Source organism: Anopheles gambiae, chromosome 3, assembly GCF_943734735.2.
Source record: "Anopheles gambiae chromosome 3, idAnoGambNW_F1_1, whole genome shotgun sequence".
Classification (NCBI taxonomy): Eukaryota; Metazoa; Arthropoda; class Insecta; order Diptera; family Culicidae; genus Anopheles; species Anopheles gambiae.
The window spans coordinates 67,134,439-67,154,992 of NC_064602.1; the positions used below are offsets into that span (position 1 = coordinate 67,134,439).

Genomic DNA, 20,554 nt, shown 5'->3' on the forward strand with positions numbered 1-20,554 from the left:
TGAAATATTAATATATTTTTATGTATTTTACATATTTTGTAGCATTATTTTATTTTTCTAATGATTTTTAATTATGGTATTTAAATGACATTACAACCTCTAGAAATTATAGATAAAAACATTTAGCTGTGCATATGTGTTCTTACTTCATTCATGAGACCTGCGTACGTTAACCTACGTGAGACTAGCACACGAATTAAGCGCAAATCTGCGCAACAATACAAGCTTATGAGTTGCGTTAGAACCTACACCTACCCCCTCCTCTTATCCCCCATAAACACCCATTATGCTAAAGAGTAAATCTTCTCTTAATTCAAAAGACCCCAAAACCATTCCCCAGCATTTGACTTTACTGATAGTTGATATGCAAATTCGCAAAGTATGGGGGAAGGAGATGGTGTTACCCAGCACTTCGTCACGTGGCCGGCGGGTGCAATATGCTACAGTCGACTATTTGTCTGAATGCACCTCATCGGCCGCTGCAATCGCTGCCAAGATCTTGTTCACATTCGGATAATTGTTTTTTTTTCTTCTTCACGCTCCAACTTCCAATTGCTGGGAAATAAAACGGTAATGGGTTTGTTTTGTGCCTTTTTTTCTATCTTTCGCTCTCTCTCTCTTCTCTCACCTCTCTAATTAGGGTGGTTTGGGGTTGCGTCGCTAGGGTGCAACTGTGAAGAAAAGCTATGGAGTTGGTTTTAAAAATATGCAATCTATGGAAGTGGGCACTTTGGTGCGGTTGAATGTGGAAGAAACTACTGGAAGCTGCAATGTTCACTGCTTTGTTAAATTCTATAGCAGATTTCTCAATGCAATTGATTAAAGCCCTCAACAGAATGTAGGAGGTCAATGAAATCAATTGACTGCCTATGAACCTGCTATGTATTAACTGTGAGGAGCATAGATTTTAACTATTATATTCCTTTAATTTACCAATAACACGAATACATCCAATGACATTGATCACAGTTGCACACAAAAAATCACACAAACAACCTTCTCAATTTAATTAATATTCCTAATGTCTCTCGCCCAATTCAAACCAAACCACTCAATCAGAGTGGATGCTTTGACTTTAAAACTCAACTGACCAGTTTCAAAATCAATGGAATGACGATAAATAAACCCCGAAAAAAAACAAGCACAAACTTCACAAACAAAAAACCAACCTTCTCCGATGCGACGCAATCCGGAGCGCATTTTCATGCAAATTCCACGATCGATCATCATCATTCGCCGCTGTCTGCACTAGTAGTGCAACTTCTGGTTGACGCGTTCGGTTACTGCAACGCGTAAAATAGTACCAGCTTGGTCCACATTCGTAATCGGAGCGGGGGTTGCCGGCTTTATGCAAATTCCACGATCGCGATCACAACATGACAACGACCTAGACCACCGAAACGATCGAACGGCAGAGCTATGTGGGGACCGGTTGCGCGAAGCGATACGGTGCAACTGCCATTGATTAACCAGTTGGGGAGGCAAGCAGTATGGAGACAAATGCATTTTCCTACCAGTCAGTGGGTCAGTGAAGTAGGAAGAGAAAATAGAAACAGCTGTCAGGAAATTCGATCGGTTTGAAGCATTTTTTTGTATGTCGTGTAAAGGCATGTGTAAATTACACTTTAATAAGATTGGAATTAGAATAGGCATTCACAGATCAGATTTTATTACAAATTTACCTGATCATATCACAATTTAACACTTTATTCCCCAATGAGCATCTACGTGATCATTTAAATGGAGAGCTTGTACAATTATAATGTTTACCTATTCTCTTAATAATAATTCTTTTAGATCATATCAAACACTACTCAACGTATACACCGTATCAACATACAGTGAATGCCCAACGCCACCGCACCATTTCATCAGTTGGCGTACGTTGCTCCCGGCATGTCATACTTTACGCGGGAGAAACCGTCCGCCCATGAAAATGGTTTATAGCATATGCGTTTCATGCGGCCCAAAAAAAAAGTGAGTCAAAATCAACCAGATCACCTCACACGATACGGAGACACCGTAGAAGGGCCGCATGACACACAAACCTTACCGAACGGTTCCGGACAGTATGGTAACCACCTCCACACGACACACTGTTATTTTAGCCTTAATGCAGGTTTCCGACAGTTTCCAGCACGCGGGAAGGTGTACACCATTTTTCGCGTACACAAATTTTGCGCTTTACGCATATTGCTCAATCGGGGGTGCAATGCTTGCTCAAGTACAATCTGATGGTGGTATTAAGATATATGCCACTGCCAAACGAGTGCATGCACATTCGTGTGCGGTGTTTCTGAGGGCTCACGATATTCTTGTCAAGTGACCATGAAGATCGTGAAGCGTGCTGAGTTTGTTTTTTGGTTCTTTGGTTCTGATATGGCAGATAGTGGAGCACGTGTTTTCGCTTACGTAACAAGCTTAAGATATTGTGTTTGTCCTTAACATGGTTGACAACTTTATTCATATTTGATTCAATTTTGGCATCATTAAATACTACATGTTATGATTTAAACTTATCCTAACTCTCATAATTAGCAATAAATAATACATAGATACTGAACAAAAACACGCGAGCACAGTAAGTTAGTAACATGATGTCAGTCAAAACTATCATAGTGCGTGTGGAATTTAAGAGCCACCGCAGTTAGGGGTTCGTTTTCACTATAAGCTCGTCTAATTCGTTGGGTTCTGAGAGGACATTCAAGTTGCTATTAGCTCGGACGCGTCAATCTCACCGACAAGTAACTTAGATATAAAATACAGCTGTGCAACGTCACGTCTCTTTTCAAGCGCCTCTAATCCTAACAATGAACAACGAGTTTTACAATAAGGTAGAGGTTTTGCATTAAGACATGATGTAAAACGTAGGACAAAACGTGTGAACTTTCTCTATACTGACTCTAATTTATTAGACCACAAACTCGAGGAAGACACCATACCACAGAACAGGACTCAAGCAATGGACAAACAATTGACAACACTAAGTAGCAGTTTGGAACGGAGAATTCCCTCGATTGCCTGCGAATAAAACGAAACATTTGTGTTTTGCTTAACTAAGATGTCCGATTAGTGTTGATGGAAATTTAGTTTGTTATCTAGGGTGACTTATAAGTCATGTTTTAATAATTTGTTTATGATTATGGCTATAATTATGGTGTTCGTAGAACGAAGTTAGACACTAAAACACGTCGTTTGAAGCTATACCACTGCTTGCGTCCACCCCAATTGGGGATGTGAGAGAAGAGATAAGAAATAACACAAACAACAAACCCTTCATTTCTCATCATAACGGATTTTTGAAGCTTTGTTCTTGAACATGCATCCACATCAATAAACACTTTTGGATTACTATCGACTGAACTGCAGGATATTTTGATCCTAAAAGACTATGAACAACACTGAGCGAAGCAGAATTTTATTCAATACATTCGATTCATTGGAGCTTGGCCATGTATTTATGAAAGAGCATTGGAAAACAACACCATCCATCAGCATCAGAGAGTGCTATCACGTCTTTGGACTGGCCACACCCAGCTTACTCACAGTTTTTTATAGCAAAAAGCCAGCCAACCACTATGCAGTTTCGGTAGTATTGACATCACCATCCGCGACATCATAACCGAATCCCATGGATACACCGATACATTGACAAAAAAATGTACAAAAACGCCGAATAATAATTGAGAATGTGTCAATAATGAAACACATAACAAGTATAGAAAGTTATTGGTTTAAATTCATACACTAAAGAAGCACAAAACGTAACTTTCTACCTTCTGATAGACAAAAACTTTTTGAAGAAAGAAACGTAGCAATGTAACATACACCCCAAAACTATGATAACCAAACTGACGTATCGTGTGTTTCATGATTAATCCGCAAGAAACCGCTGTCCCATGCCGTGCTATTCGTATCCGTATCCATCATTCCATACTGTCCTGCTTACCTTTTAACCTACTTTTTTCCACGACCATCCTTGCTTCATGATTTTCCAATCACAATCACGCTCAGCCAAGTTTGTTTACTTTTTCCATTTACTTTGAGCTGATCCGTGTTCATCCTTTCCTCAAATGTCATGGTGGTTCCCATTTTCCCGCTATCCCGTTCACCATTACCAACTGGGAAGCTATCACGAAATATTGAAAAAACTTTTACCAATGACTTCTTTCTAACCTTCAACTTGCGAGGGGTTGAGGTTGTCTTTTAGGGACATTTCCATATTATTCCCTTCGAAAAGTAGAGTTTCTTCATGGGGAGCGCTTCAAATTTGAGGAATTGCGTGCACACAGCTCCATCGCAACATTCCGTATCGTGATGAATATATGGTGAAATCGTTAAAACATCCTACGATTGACCTAATATCATGCGAAGAGGGAAACAAACGATTCAGCCAACAACATTCCGCGTTGGTGTCAAAAAGTAAATGGATCCAGGGCGTTCTACACCACACAATCCCAAATTCCTTCCTTCTTGCGTTAGTTCTTTGCGCGATAATGTTGCGCCGGTACAACCGCACGTGGAGCGCGAACGCAACTCCCAGCACAAGGCCGGGGCACTAGGTAATAATTTAAATTCCACCATATGCTCCCCTCACGGGGATATGTTTGGGTGACTAATTTGGTGCAATATTACCGGCGGTGCGGTTTTTGTGTTTGGCGGGAACCGTTCTTTCTTCCGTTTTCTGGTAAGCAATGCTCGTAGTAACGCAGCTTACGCGGGTGTTTTGCGCGCTAAGTCGGTACAATAAATGTCAAATTGGTTTAGCTCGATGGAGCTAAGGGGTAGTAACGTGCATGCTGGTGGGCAATAATCGATCGCTTGAGAGTGTCTTTTTTACGATCGTACTGTTTAGATAAGCAGCGCGGTACATGAGATGAGGTTGATTGGACGGGAACATGGAACGTAAACGAGTCGTACAAGAAGAATGAGGGAGATATGTTATGGAGCGGATTTAGCAGCTGGTTGGATTAAAGCCTAGACCATATGGATGTAGTTCTAGAAATTTAGGCATTAAAATTTAATATTTTTGGGAAATTATAGAATGTTATAGGTACTTTCAAACTACCTACAATATATAAACATTATATAGAGACACAGCTCTGACAACTGTTGTGGTATGAAGGTCAATCTAATCAATAAACTCGATCGAAGTTAAAGTTGTCGGCATGTTTACCGTAAAATTTAACGTCACTCTGGCGCTCAAACGACACGTCGCCCTGGTGGTGATTGACCGTGACCACCGCACCCGAACGTGTCGACAATGCGTCAATTACATGGTACCCGCAGCACCTCTTTGATTCCGGCAGGCTAATGGTCACCGGGCCATTAGCAAGAGGTGCGTTCACAGACCGGACGCACTCACCACCGCCGAACGCAGAACCAGACGGACCCAGACGGTGGTCGGCACCGACCAGGGGTACTGTTGTGGTAGTATTGTGCTGTAACCGCTGTAACACAGTCTGGATAAAGACGATTAATCACAATGCGTTGCAAACGCTCGCTTTACACGGTTGCATTATATTGGCCGTGTTGATTGTTATTTATTGGTTTTCGATTGTACTCCGAAACCTCGGCAATGTAGAGTACGCATCGTTCCCCGTCTTAGGCAGCTCACGTTCACGAACGATTAGAGACACGTTCCGGAAAAAGTGGGAATGACGCGACAAGAGCTTTGAACTGTTTGCTGCCAGAAAATCACGATCGAAGGGCATAAGGTATAAGGGCGCAGCATCGCTTCGATAGTGTCGTAGGAAACAAAAATTTAAAATATTTCCCCGCCAGTTATGGGAAGGAGGAAAAGCGTATCTAAGTCTTGAAGTAACACAGCAAACGCGTTATCACGTGCTGTAACGTTCAAAGTTTGAACCAATTAGAACGCCTACTCTTTTATTGAGAGTGAGGCCCCAAGAATGGACAGTTCGCATTCGATCCCAAGTGCAGTTAAAGCATGCAACAGTTTAGCTTTAGGGCGGATATTTCTGGCTACTAAAAATTAATTCGCGTTTTAACACTGCCCAGGAAAGGGTGGTGTTTTGTAATGGGAAAGATATTTACGGGCCTTCTCGGGCTAGTAGATAGCTGTTGGCGTCACCTTTCGATATTGATCCAGTAACCTTGATCGTTCAGTTGGCGCGTGCTAAATGGCGCGTACTTCATTTAACTTTAATGGAAAATGGATTATTTTTATGTGAATATTTCGTGCACCTACCAGAGTGGGTGGCATTTTATAAACGTTTTCAATTTCAATTATGCACTATTATTTCACAAAATATTCCACTAAAGGCCATCAGTTTGAACTGTTGTTTCAAAGTATAAGTATAATGTTAGTCATAATGAAAACTCTTGAAATTGGTCTCCAAAAATGTAGACATAGATCATACAAAATAAAATAAAAATACAAACAGAGCTCAATTCTATTATACTGGATTGTTTTAATGTTTTGCATAACGTTGTAATAAAACAATACAGGGTTTCACACGATTTATTGGTCAGTTCCCATGATTAGTTGGTGCGTTCAAACGATTTTTTGGTCGTATCCCATAGATTTTTGGATCGTTCCCATAATTTGTTGGAATTTTCCGATTGGATATCAATACAATTGAACCAACAAATTCTGGGAAACGGCCAAAAAATCGTGGTGACGCACCAAAAAAATATGGGAATCCATCAAAAATTGATCGATTCATCGTTGTTATCAACGTTGTGGAAAATATAGTTAGCAAACAATCTAAGAAGACATATACGCATTCCCGGACTAACTCCTGCTAGTTATGGAAAATGTAGACCAGTAAAGAGATAAGAGCCTCCTGGAGCTATTGAAACTATTTCTTGCTGCCACAATGCCCGAGCCGCCGCTACTGGCTGCCATCAACCTGTACGTTCCGGCCAGGCCGCTCCGGACTCGGGCAATGTTGGCCCTCGACGACCGTAGAACGCAATTTGGCTCCTCTGACCCGTTCCTACTCATGTGCCGTGCTTTCAACGCAGTCAGCGACGCTTTTGAGCCGATGATTTCGCCAACTGAGTTTAATGATCGTGTTTCTGTGTTAAACTTGGTTCCATAGTGCACATTTTTATGTTCTATGTTATTGTAATCCATTGTAAAGAACTCATTGTAAAATATTGCTAAAATGGTTCGAGAGGGCATTATTGTCAATCGATAGACAAATAAACATAAACATAAACATAAACATACTCTTCTACAGCAAGCAAATTTGTGTTCCAGACTTTTCATTTGAGGACAACACGAAAATTGATCGGAAGTCCTTCTCAGTCCAATATTTAAGTCTAATCTTTCTCAGTCTAATATTTTCCCAGATTCTGGTCCAGCAGAGTTGTGGATATGTTTGTGCTACTTTGATATCTGGTAGCCTGTTCACAAGCATGTTATTAATTGTACATGAAGTGGTGTTTGTTACATATTTCGGTGATAAATATGCCAGTTGTCTTACCACGATTCTGAAGTTGGTGGCCATGGTTGGTGGTCAGATCCGGAGGATTACCAGCTTGCACGATATGAGGCTCGCTGTGTTTAAGAGAGCTGCGCTCTGCTCGATATCGATTCGCCAAGAGGACGAATGTTGTTATTCCTGGTATATGCGGGTTCCGTCCACCTCGCTTCCGTGGTAAGCTCAATTGATGCAGTGGAATATTGTTTGATAAAATTTGATTATTATTATTATTTTTTGTAAACGTTCAAATGTTCCTTCATTCCATGCCAAGCCTCTTTGGGATACACCTCCTCCGATCACTGACCTAGCACTACAAGCGTGAACGCTTCTGCTGGAGAGTAGTTTTCCATATTTATTTCTTTATTACATTCGAATGTCAAGTGGTACGTACGAATGATTCTAAATGTGTGTCGTACGAGCCCTTCACATATAGTCGTATAGTTTATGACGCTTTCATATGTGGCAGGCGCTTTTTTATTGTATTGGCCAGCTGAACGATAAAATATAGAAGACAATTGATAATCGAAAGGATTTACAAGCGGAGCCATTAATAACATGCTCATTTTTCCGTTACTGTACAAAGTAGTTCAATAAGTATAGGAGTATAAAGTTTTTCGATTAATAAACAAGACCGTTCTATATTATCCAGAGGTAACATATTTCTCATATGCTCATTAATCTATCAAAAAAATCCAAAACTATGAAGTGAAAAACAAAAGCTTCCTATGCTACTAACTTCTCAAGAACTATCGTTTTGTACTGAAAGCTATTTTTAAATACAGATTTACAATAGATTCAATGAATGTTTTTTTGTTAATGTACATCCGCATCACATGTATCCCAATTCTATTCCATCATCACAAAATGTCACCTAATCGCCTTCACCGGTTCGTTGAAAACCGAAACGACAAACAGTTTGCAAGTTCCCATAAAAGGTGCGCTTTTCCATGAACCGTTGGAACCACTGGGCAATGTAAAACCACAAAAAAAAACACAATAAAACATGAAATCGATGCGCACTAAATGGCTGTGGATTTCCCGGACAGTCTCTTCACGATAGCGACACATAAATTCTGTGCCATTTTTTTTTATTTATCATAAAAGCTTCTTCAGTCAACTCAAACGCGGGCGGCGCTCAAGTTCGTCCTAAAAGTTTTGCCATCCAAATCCTTTATCCTTTCCCCACGTTCGCGGGTTTTATGCTAGCCCTGCACGCAACTATGATTAATCATTGGCAGAGGTGCTTGCCGAGGAAATGGCCCCAAATGGAACGGTTAACCGACCGACGGGGAGCACCCGTCGATCGTCGCATTTGCAGTGGGCATGTGACTGAAGGAATGTTGCTGCTTTGCTTGCGGATGCTAACAAGCGTTTATAACGAATAGACCCAAGCATGGAACGATCGATCGGACGATGAATGCTGCTCGTGTATTTGTCTGTTGCTAAGGACGTTGTTGATTTGGGCAAGGCGTGCGAAAGGACGACAGTGGGATAAGGATTCCCATATTGTAGCAAGCCGGCTGCCTATAAAAGGCTGACATGTCTTGTCCGCGGGTTCTTCAGTTCCGGTAGCTCGCGAAGTTTAGCTAGACAGGCTCGGCTTCCCATTTGCCGAGTAGGTGAAAGTGGAAATTGTAGTTTAAGTTCAATTGGTAGTGTGTGATAGTGAATGTTTGAAAGACTCTGTAATAAAGACTGTCTAATAGTACCAGCACACAACGTCGCACAATGAAAACTGGATACGGATTAAATACGGCAGATTCACTCGGATACTTAGGCTATAGTTCGAAACCGTACTCGTCACTCGGCTATCTCGGCAGCAAAGGATACAGCTCGACCGCAACCGGAGTACGCTCAAAAAGTGCATTCGACAAAGACGTGATAACGCCCAAAGTGAAGAAACCGAAGCTAAGGCAAGGAAAAAGCTAATTTGCGGCAAAATATTAAGTTGGTTTCATAGAATAGTGAACAACTGGATAGTGAAATTTGTGTTTCATACGTTTAACAGAGATGTGGTGTATTAACAATATGTTTATCAAATTAGCACATGTGAAATGCATTTGCAGTGAATCCTGAATTAATAAGTCATAATCCTACGTTAGAGAATTATAACTAAGATCTAAAGCACAGTTTTGTAAAAACCATACTGTTTCGTTAAAATCCTTTATATCAAAAGCTGTTTGAATTAAAACAGTTTGTAATTAAGGATAAACAATATTACAATTTTGTAAATGTTGCATCGCTCCTCTTTAACTCCGAGTTATTTTTTGTTAAAAACCTTTAAAACACTTTATAAAAATATAGTTTTCGATGCTAATTAGGAACAAATATTACATTTTTTGAAATTTTGTATCACTACCTCTTTTAATCCAAGTTCATCAAATTTCTCAATTCTTTCTTTAATTCATCATCAGGCCGGTTCTGTAGCCGTTAAATACAAGTCATACTAACATGTCCAACTGAGATATCAACCAATTCACCGGACTTACTTGTCTTGACGTGGTCTTAGTGAAAAACTTACTTAGAGGGCTATTGTTGCACCGTAAAGCAAGAAGAAAAATGAGCAGTGGTTCTTTAAAGTAACATCTTTGTTAAAGTCTTTTTCGTTTGTCAACCGATGTTCGTTTCGTTTGTCAACCAATGTATTCAAAGTTGTCCCTTTGTAGTTTGATTTTATGCGTAAAATACGGAAAAGTCACCCATTAGTTCTCTAAACGATTTATTTAAATCCTACAGTTTGATAAAATTTCATAATGGACATTCATAATTCAATTTTAATATATGGGCTGTGCTTTGAGTTACACCTTACATTACAAAATACCAATGTTACAAAAAAAATATTTCCAAATTTAAAATCGTTTCAAATAATTTTGCTTCAGTCATACTACCCTAAAAATGTCTTCCATTCAAATGGTGCAAACATAAAAAACAGTGTGCAAATTCTTGAACATGCAACAACTTTCCCTGTCCCATTGAAAGCGATAGCGCATTTCGACGAGGAGGATCGCATGCTACCCAGTAATGACACCGTGCGCAAGCGCGTGTACATATGCGTTGTCAGGGGCAACCTGCGCCATGGCGATCGTTGTTTACGCTAGCCAAACAGACGCATACGATTTCCTGCGAAGCAAAATGACACCTTCATTCTGTTGCGTAGTACGGACTGTAATGTGTAAATTGTGATTTTTGATGACAATTTAGTTACAAAAATGAATGTAGTGTAGTGTGTATTACAGTAATAACCCGATAATCATGGATACAGAGTAATAAAGTTCATTTTGATAGTGAAACATTTCGATTCCTACACGCTTCTATTACTTTATGGAAACTGGTAAACCTGCCACAGACCGTGTCGATTACAAATATGCATCATTTTTCCTCCCCAAAACAGAAAAACATCAACCGAAAAGGTTGAGACACCGCTGTACAAGAAGAAAACCTTCGATTTCACGGATTATGCCTATCGTGAGGCTGTTAACCGCTTGAAGTTCCTGCTGACGGAAGCGTACGAGCCGACAAAGGCACCCACAACCTTCTACTATCGCAGCGTCGACGATGGCAAATCAGAAGTGTCCGACAGTCAGTCCGTCATTGAGCGGCCGTCCATAACGGAGGTGTCCAAATACTTTCCGTCCACCGCTGTATCACGCTACGGGGGCGGTCCGGTGAGTCGAAGGTACAGCTTTCTCAACAAGGACCTATCGGTTGGGCAAGTTGGAGCGCTGAAACCAGCACTGTCTAACTCTAGCTTACATCCAGCTCCATCGGGTAAGATTCAATGTAAAATACCAGTGCAATTGAGTATAGTGCATCCCATTCTTATCGTTTGCTACAGTACTTGCAGCGCAGAGCCTTGAGGTGGCACAACCACCGCCTGAGCTGTTGGGATTTATTGAAAAGCAAGAAAGCTACATCGAACAGCTGGAACGTGAATCTCAGTACTGTCGGGTTGGTGCTCACAATATCTAGTAAAACATAAAACCATTTCACTAAAACAGATTACACATTTGTAGGAAGAGCTTTCAACTTTGTTGAAGAAAGTGAAGGAAGTCGTATCGGAGAATGAAGCGCTCAATGATCGATCCCGTTCAAAGGCTCTGTATCAGCTCGACTCATCCGAAAGCGAGGATGTCGACTATGCGGAGCGTGGCAAAGGGCACCTTTCCGGGCCAAGCATTGTGTTTGAGTCACGCATCAGCGAGCTCGAAGCGCAGCTGGCCCAGTCACAGATCGATCTGAAGAAGCTGTTCAACGAGAATGAGGAGAATAAGCGCAAACTGTTGCACGGGGCGAGTGATGTGGGTAATGCAGACGCCTATCGGAAGCAGGTGGAAAATCTACAGCGGTAAGTAAACTGATTTTGGTTAAAAAATTGTTTAAAATGATGACTTACAAAATTTGTGTCTGTGACTTTTTCCAGTGACAAACAAAACCTAGAAGAAACGGTTCGTAAGCTACAGCTGTCGATCGATCAGCTAAAGGACTCGGAGGCGTGCAATTTCAGCAAATCACAACGAAGTCGTGATATGATTGAGCAGGTTGCCTTCGAACGTAATCAAGCAGAAATTGAAATTCGTCGTTTAAAGGTGTGATGAAAATTTGAAATTAAAAAAAGGGCAAGTTACTGAGTATGTTTTCACTTTCTTACAGGATGAACTGGAGCGTCAGCATGAGCGAGTGCGTGAGGTACAGCACGAGATGGCCAAACGCATCGCAGACGAGCGGGCCAGTGCCGAACGGCGCTATACCTACCACGTGGATCAGCTGGGCGGAGACCTTAGCAGCCAGTGGGAACATGCCACCAAGTTGCAGCTAGAGGTGGAACGTATGAAGCGCATCGAATCGGACTATAAGCGTGAGCTTAATCAAAAGAGCTCACAAATAGACGAGCTAAAGATGGAGCTGAAGAACAAGTCGGCCATCTTTATGTCCGATCTAAACCAGGCCAGCGCAGAAAAGCAGTCGCTCGAGCAGGAAATTACTTCTTTGAGGTATGTTATTTAGCGGTTTTTTATTTTTCTATTCAAAAAATCTGCTTTAATCCCATTTGCATGGCAGACTTCAATTGGAGCGTGCCGAACGTCAATCAAAGGTGGAAGTGTCTCGTTTGAATGCCGAAATAACGTCCCTCCGCCAACGGCTCGATCGTGCCGATGCTGACCTGTTGCACTCCAAGCGAGAAAATCTTAAGCTTGCCGATGATGTCGCTTCGCTAGAGAAAGAGGTATGGTAGCGGATCACGCTCTTCGGACAATTCAGATGCATTATTCTAAATAAATAATCAACAATGCTTATCTTCCACTACAGCTAACGCTTGGCGAGCTTAACCGCGAAACTCGACCCTCCAAGGAGCTGGCAAAAATCATATCCGACATGGAGGCGAAACACAGTAAGTAACCACTGTTCACACTCTATCCGTCTAATGTTCAATTGTGTTCATGTTCATGATTCAAATTGTACGAATCACGCTATGGGTAAGCTATTGAAAGCCTAAATTTTACCCAGAGTCTCACACAAGCCACTTCAGTTAACACATCAATGCTGCAAAACATCGGTCATTGTTCCCATCGCAATGTGCATCTTATTGTTTTTTGTTTGTATCATTTGCAATCAATATATACACCTGCACAGGCTGGTTTGTTGTCTGTTGGTGTTAGCTATTCTAGTGCCAGTTATTCATTGTTAGTAAAAAATTATGTTCTTATTTGCGGGTGTACAAGTTTGCTTTTAGCTGCGCTGCTGTGCAGGGTTCACAGTTAAAGCATGGGAGCAAAGGGCAATTTGAGTATGCTGAGAATTGTATACAATGTTCTTCCTCTTTTTCTTCTTCTGAGACAAAATAGTAATCTGTCTAGGTCTGCCTTAAACCACTAACATTCTTGTCTATCTCTGACTTAATGGTATTACAGTCAAAATTGCCTTAGAGACATTATAGTTGAGTTTAGTACCATTTTAGCAGTACCAAGTTGAAAATTGTGATCTTGTATTGTACATTGCATATGCTTATAATTTCATTATTTCATTCAATTATGTTAGGTTAAATGTTCAAAATACAGCGATATTTTATAATAGAGAATAATATTAGAAATATCTTGCTTTACCGGTTCTATTCTGGCTCAGGCAGTTTTATGCTTTGCAGAATATTCAAACAAAAAAAAATCAGAAGCTTAGCGTCATAATATTAGATATACAGAAATTTTACAGTGTTTATAATTGGGAATTGCTCTATATGAGACATGGGCTATAAATTGACACTTCTTAATATGTGTATCATTCCATGTGATTATTTCATGAAATCAAAACACATAATAAAAATGAGATAAAATAGAAATTCACAAATATTGATTTTTTATAGTTTGGTATAAAGAGTTTCACTACCAGAAATGTACCCTCGATTCCTATAAAATATTTTCTTTCGGATTTTTTAAAGAATATGCTTGAGGAATTGTTTCACTTAGTAAAGGTGTTGGTTAACTTTTAAATTCACATCGCTTTTACTTAAACGTTGAATTGAACATTAAATTCATTAACCTGCTGTATGATATAGTATGTAAAGAAATTTGATAAATTCGTATTCAGCAGGATCGTGTATAGATATCATATGTTTCGAATAAATTGCTAAATATCATCCAAATTGTTGCTAATTATCCAGTATCTGTATTAATTATCCAGTCTGTATAAAACAATATTAATTGATAGTATATTAATGTATGATTTTCATTAACGCATTCAGCCAATTTCCCAAACTCGATCGAAGCGCAAACGAAGAATCGAAGCGATCGCCAAAAATGAAATTAAATGGTGATTTCATTGGATGTTTTTAGAATATATACGCATTACTGAGCAGGGTGCTCATGAAATAAATGAAGTGAAGTTGTATCTAAGCAACTGCAACAATCGTTCCTCTTCGCTCGAGTTTGTAAAAGTGGCTTATAAAATATCAACTTGCATTATTAAAGTAAAGTTTTCAATAAATTAAACCTTAGAATGTTTTACTATCAACAGTAATTCAGATGTAAAAGCTGTCCAATGGCCCAATTCCTTGTATGCCCTCAGTGGCTTTGAATAGATTTTCCCATACTCATTTGATTTTCAAGTAAAAATACAAATTATTCGGTACAAGCACGCTGCTTTTGCTTAGATATAATTTTATAGCAAAATTATTCAATAACCACAGTGTGTTTTCAATTTTCAAGTTTTCAATACGATATCCGCCCCATCTTCACGATGAATGTTTCAATATACTGCCGTAGTGTGATAGGTGCACTTGCAACATTCATTACGTTTTAATCGAATATTTGAACAGTTTTTAAACGTTATGCAAAAACAAAACAATCACGGAATCGTTCTCAATAGTTTATCCATGAGCTATTTTACACTGTGAACCGTTGAAAAAAAAACACTTTGGAAACAGATTGCGAGTACGTCGTACCAGAAAATGTCTATTATGAAGAGATCGATCAGTTTTCTGTTCATTAAACCATGGAGACTTGTCTAGTTAAGCTTCCTTGCCATAAGCAACTATCACGCAACATGAAGTAAACTTCCGACCGTAACCGCTCAAATCAATGTTCTTCTTTTCGCTCTCTCTCTATTTCCGGTACACACATTGCGCGTCACGCCGTTCCAGCCAACACCGTTTCCGAACTCGAGGGCATGATACAAGATCAAAAACAGCTCATGGAAAAACTAACTGCAGAATGCAAAAGCTTGACGCATAAGTTAGAGGACACCACACAGAAGCATAAGTACTTGAAGAAACAGTCTTGTTAACTGTCCTGTTTTGTTTTGTATTAACTGTTTCGTGCATTTGCTGCTTGAAAAGATGCATTAAATTGAGTTGGTTTGAGTTTTCTGTAAATGGTACATATTGTATACGCAAAATGGTGTTTTCTTCCTACACTGAAAGCACTTTAGTAAGCTTTTATCTTTAGTTTGACATAGATTCTAAAAAGAGTAAATTAGAAAGGACATTATTTGTTCCGTTTTTTTCACACTGCTTGCTAACAACTACCCTCTAGTGGTTTGTGTTTTGCACTTCTGTGTGTGTTGGATTTTACTGCACGCGTTGACATCCCTTATACTAACACCGGATCCTCCATTCACCATGCCCCCCGCGCGTCATCTCCATCATCATCCCATCCATCTCTGCTCGTTCCACACACACACGCCCGCCCCCTTCGCATCTACTTCACAAGGCGCGAGCGAAGGAAACGAGTCCGTTTCACGGATACTAACTCCATCTACGAACACTGCCAACAACGCTGCCCAACCCGCTACCCGTCGCCGGAATCCAGACCGGGAATTGGACACCACCACGAAAGCATCCCGGATCAGCCATCAGCAATTTGTGGCAACAACCAACAGCACCAACTGCAACGATACTCACCCCTGCTCGCGTCCCTTTGTGACAGTAACCGATGGCAAAGGGAACACGTTGAGCGAAGGGCCAACCATACAGTGCGGCCAACCATTGCACCCTATTAAGATCGGTGTCAACGTACGCATTGGTCGCCAAGCTACCGGAAACGATAGCTCCGGAGAAGACCAGCGTGACACGGTGTCTTAAGAGCAGAGCCTCACTAAGAGGACCAGCATTTGTACCACACTCTAACACACTCCTTCAACGCTTCATTTCCTAGCGTTAAATCTAGGGTTTATGGAAGAGATAGTACGTATTTCCCATTTGTTCCCGAGTGCCGTTTGTTGCACCGCATTCTCTTACTTCTTTAATTTCCATTTTTTTGTAAATAGCCACTAAACGCTTAGTTAGCCCCATTGTTAGTACTCATCCTTAGTACACCCGTTCATCATCCCTCATGTTTTGCTTGCTTTTTTACCGGTTCGTTTCATCACGCCATTTTCATTTGAATCCAAAATGTCCGAAACACGGCCTGGCAGAGAGGAGAAGCGTGAGCTACGCCAAACGAATTCCGAACTGATGGAACGGTTGAAGCAGATCTGGCACAACTACAAACAGATCAGTCCCGCATTTCGGAAGTCTAGTGGGGCGAGCTACGGTGAAGATCTGCCAGATGAACCGTTGAACGATGACGATGCTTCCGCATGGAAGCACGAACAGGTACGGTGACGGGGCGGAAAACCCTTCTAACTTTCCTCTTTCTCTCTTTCTCTCTCTCTCTCTTTCTCTCCTTCTCTCTCTCTCTCTCTCTCTCTTTATAAACCTTCTCTTCCTATTGAATGGTTGTGATGTACCCAGGCAGGAGATAGATTATTTGCAGGAAAACTTAGAATATCTCTCAAAGCATATTAATACTACCAATCCCACTAACGCTACTAATACTACTACTAGCAACGACACTAATCCGTACGCTTCGACCAATCCCGCAATGGATGACAATCGCTATACCAATGAGCTGCAGGCATCGCTGTACAATCAGGCTGATAACGGCAGTAGTAGTTACGGTGGCGCTCTCGCTGCTGCTGCTGCTGTCGGTTCCACTGTAGCGCCTGATGCAAGCGCAACCGCAGCGTACTCAAGCCCCTCCCCAAACCAATCGATTGTGCGTGATGATGTGAACAGTTACGAAGGTACCGACATGGACGACTCTTGCACAAAAATAAGACATCCGCCTGCCACCCTCACGCGTAGGAAGTCACATACCACGCGCACACACACACACGGCTATGGGGCCACCTTCCAGTAGTTCCCATTCTCACCTTACCATGGGAAAACGTGCGTTGTTTGCTTCGCTCGCAAGATCGATTCCGCAAGTTTATTAGCATAATTCTTACGCTTTGGGGCGATTTATTGTTTGTTGAAAATGTTCCTAATCACCACGACCACGGCAACAGAGTGCCGAGTGTGCCCCGTTTGTGGGTCGGTTGCACAAAGCTACCGAAAGTTCTCACGCAAGAGGGCTGCGCATTGCCGTTGGCGTTTCGTGGCACACAAAATTTCCCCTCGAAGCACAGGCTGACCTAGCTTTGGATTTTTTGTTTTGGTTCTGCATTGCACAGGGAAAATCGAGTTCATCGACACTGCAACACAACCCCGGGCTGCATTTTCCCTTCTTTATGCTTGAAAGCACCATCACGAAATTTCACTAATTTTCCGATTCTCTTCCACAGCGGTCAACTCAGGATCACGGCCCGGTAGCACCGCCGCCCGGTACCCAACCGCCAACGGTAGAACCCTGCCAGCGGACACATACGATGATGCATCAACCGCCGGCACAGCTGGACGAGCGTACGGAAACAGTGGCGGCAAATCCTCCCGACCGGAATCACGCACCTCCGATCGGCAGTACGGCGCTTCCCAGCCGAAGCAACCGCCCGAACTGTCGCGAAACAATTCCGTCGCCGACTATGTCGATCCTAGGCGCAGCGAGTCCCGGCTGTCGCGCTCCTCCGTCACCAACGAGGACGCGGTGCGATCCGGAACCGTTTCAAAGGAGCCAGAGTATGGACGTGCTGTGGAACCGGAGCGGCTGTCCCGAACCAGCGACACCACTAAACCGGACAGCACCGGAGCCGGAGGCGGTGGAGCATCGGGCAGCAGTGGCCGACTGTCGCGCGAATCCGTCGCCGACCAGCGAGCCTCGCGCCAATCCATGCAATCGCTGGCCGGATCGCAACAGTACGGGGCAGCGGATGGTGCTGACACCGCCCCATCGCAGCAGTACGCCGCCCAGGGACAGTACGGAGAGTTCGCGTACCCAGCCGGAGGAGAGCAGTATGCGCCGCTGGACGATCAATCTGCAGCCGGATACGATGCTGCGCAACAGCAGTACACCGATCAGCAGCAGTACGAAGGCTATGCAGAGCAGTACGACCAGCAGCAGGCATACGATCAGCAGCAGTACCAGGGCTATCAGCAGCCATATGATGCACAGCAGTACGCCCCTGAGCAAGTTTATGATGAGTCCAGCTACGCCACCGGAACCGGCACCGTACAGCAGCAGCCCGTTGCACCTGCACCTGCAGCCGTCGCACCCGCACCAGCACCTGCCGTCATTCCATCACAATCCCCAACGCAAGTTTCTGCCCCTACAACAGCAGCAGCATCAGCCCCATCCGCACCATCCGTACCGGCACCGGCTAGCGCCACCGGAAGCGGCAAGCAGCAGTCAGGAAAATCTGCAGTCACAGTGGAACAGAAGGAAGGTAACCGAGCTGTGGGGAATACGCGTTCCGGTGCATCCTCACGGGCAGGAGCCAACGGACAGCGATACAAGCAACCGTCCGGTGCAGGACGATAAGGCGCCACCACAACCGTACCGCGTCTGCTGTACAACTAACAACGGTCTGCCCCGGCAGCAGCTGCCGAAAACGTGCGGCTTCCAGCCAATAGAGAGCTATCCGAAGCTAATCAGCATCAGCAGCCCGAGCCTGTTTGGCAGCAGTCCGGACATCAGCCAAACGCCCTCGCCAACGTCGACCGTGCTGAAGAACTACGATGCCGCCAGTCCCAATCCGGTGTGATCCGGTTGCGCAGAATAAGGGTTTTATGGTTCGTGTGGCTTTTGGTTTGGTTTGGGGGGTGTATGCTGTGGGGTTTGCAATTGTTTTACCGTAAGTGTATGTGCTTACCTATTTTGAAGCCTATGCCTTATGTTGGGCGTTTTTGTAGTGATTGCCATGTTCTGAAAAATGAATAAAAAATTTCATCAAATACCCACTTTTTCTTCAATAGTAATCTTAAAATTGATCGAAATGTAAGCTCAGTTACATTTTGAACCACTCCACGCTATCCAGCTGCCCACAGGTTTTTTTTTATGTTTTTTTATTGATTGGTACGGATTTTTTTTAATGTTTCGCACATATTTAAGATGTTCTTGAATTTGTAGGAAATTCTTATGAAATGCTATGTTACAGGGTTTCCACGATTTATTGGTTGGTTCCCATCAATTTTTGGTGGGTTCCCATATTTTTTTGATACGTTCCCACGATTTTTTGGCCGTTTCCCAGAATTTGTTGGTCCAATTGTATTGATATTCAATTGGAAAATACCAATAAATTATGGGAACGAACCAAAAATCTATGGGATACTATCAAAAAATCGTGGGAACGCACCAACAAATCATGGGAACTGACCAATAAATCGTGGAAAACCCTGTATCTGAAATGTTAATAATTACTGGTACTACTCAAATGAGAGATACTAAATTGAGAACTCAGTTTTTAGAATAATAGAAGAACGCTCTACGAAGGGGGCAAGACTTAATGGACGAAAAAGAAGTTGTAATACAAAGCTGACAATAGATTTTCGGTAAAAATATCCCAAACTGAATAAAGATTCCTTCGTATTCGTACTATCAATTGTTTTTACCGGATGAAGTGCGTTAATATTAAATGTTTAAATCATGGACAAACTAATTGCTCCGGGCGGTTCTGCGCTTGGGGTATTGCAATTAACTTTTAGGACCGCTATTGGCTCTATGTGTTGTATGATAAACACATTTTGATGCAGGGTACTGCGCTGATAATAGAGGGTTCGATACGTAATTAGTTTGATTCCCATTAGGACCGACATCGTGTAAGCCGAACGGATTATCCACCTGTTGGTAAAAATAGTTCACGAAAAGGGCCGAACAGGCAAAGAAGGAGTCTTTGGAGCGTACCCATGACCCCGATCCAACTCCGATTATTATTACTCCGATTCCGACTCTGGCAAAATCGGAATCGCAAGCTTAGTTTGGGTGCTTCCGCAGTACAGTTGTCCACTCATACGAGTTTAATAAAATGTCCTCATGGCTTCAAGTCTCATCTGGACCGTCCCTCCGTAGCAAGGACTGACTCGGCGTTTGGAGTGGAAGTCACCTGGAGACGAAGTCAGTCGGAACCGGAGTCGATAGGAGTTAACCGGAATCGACCGGAATTGACCGGATTCAACCGGATTCGGATTCGGTCGGAGTCGGTCACTCTCGAGGCAGAGCATTTCATTTCTTTTAATTTTTTTTTCTTTCACTTTGCACTTGAACGTCGTAGACAGGCATTTGTTTCTAAGAATAACGCTTAGCGAGCCGTCTCCGGCCCCGCCGTTGCCCGATTCTGAGCAAGTCAGACTTCCGTCAACTCCGACTCCGACCAACTCTGCGCGACTCCGGACGATTCCAGATAATGTTGGACGGACATAC

The 20,554-nt window shown here is 42.4% G+C and overlaps 1 protein-coding gene across 3 annotated transcripts; it reads left to right on the forward strand.

Moving 5' to 3' along the window:
- The first annotated feature begins 9,022 nt into the window (after nt 1-9,022).
- LOC133393450 (nucleoprotein TPR) lies at nt 9,023-19,089 on the forward strand. Of its 3 annotated transcripts, none has more exons than XM_061658536.1 (11): nt 9,023-9,367; nt 10,846-11,222; nt 11,290-11,402; nt 11,468-11,799; nt 11,875-12,040; nt 12,105-12,445; nt 12,513-12,678; nt 12,762-12,843; nt 15,085-15,202; nt 16,356-16,536; nt 17,547-19,089. In XM_061658536.1, the coding sequence occupies exons 1-11, from the start codon at nt 9,183-9,185 to the stop codon at nt 18,897-18,899; spliced, it is 3,414 nt and encodes a 1,137-aa protein (XP_061514520.1). In that variant the 5' UTR covers nt 9,023-9,182; the 3' UTR covers nt 18,900-19,089. The 3 variants fall into 3 exon arrangements, with proteins under 3 accessions (XP_061514520.1, XP_061514521.1, XP_061514522.1); XM_061658537.1 differs by lacking the exon at nt 16,356-16,536 and adding an exon at nt 16,675-17,006 and having other exon boundaries at nt 17,547-18,794; XM_061658538.1 differs by lacking the exon at nt 9,023-9,367 and adding an exon at nt 9,682-10,717.
- The last annotated feature ends 1,465 nt before the right edge of the window (nt 19,090-20,554 follow it).

Excerpts from the sequence above, each read along its gene's own strand:
- LOC133393450 (XM_061658536.1), top strand. The coding sequence starts at position 9,183 with ATGAAAACTGGATACGGATTAAATACGGCAGATTCACTCGGATACTTA. Across the intron at positions 12,679-12,761 it reads TCGCTTCGCTAGAGAAAGAG|CTAACGCTTGGCGAGCTTAA; the intron begins GTATGGTAGCGG and ends CTTCCACTACAG. Across the intron at positions 16,537-17,546 it reads CCGCATGGAAGCACGAACAG|CGGTCAACTCAGGATCACGG; the intron begins GTACGGTGACGG and ends TCTCTTCCACAG.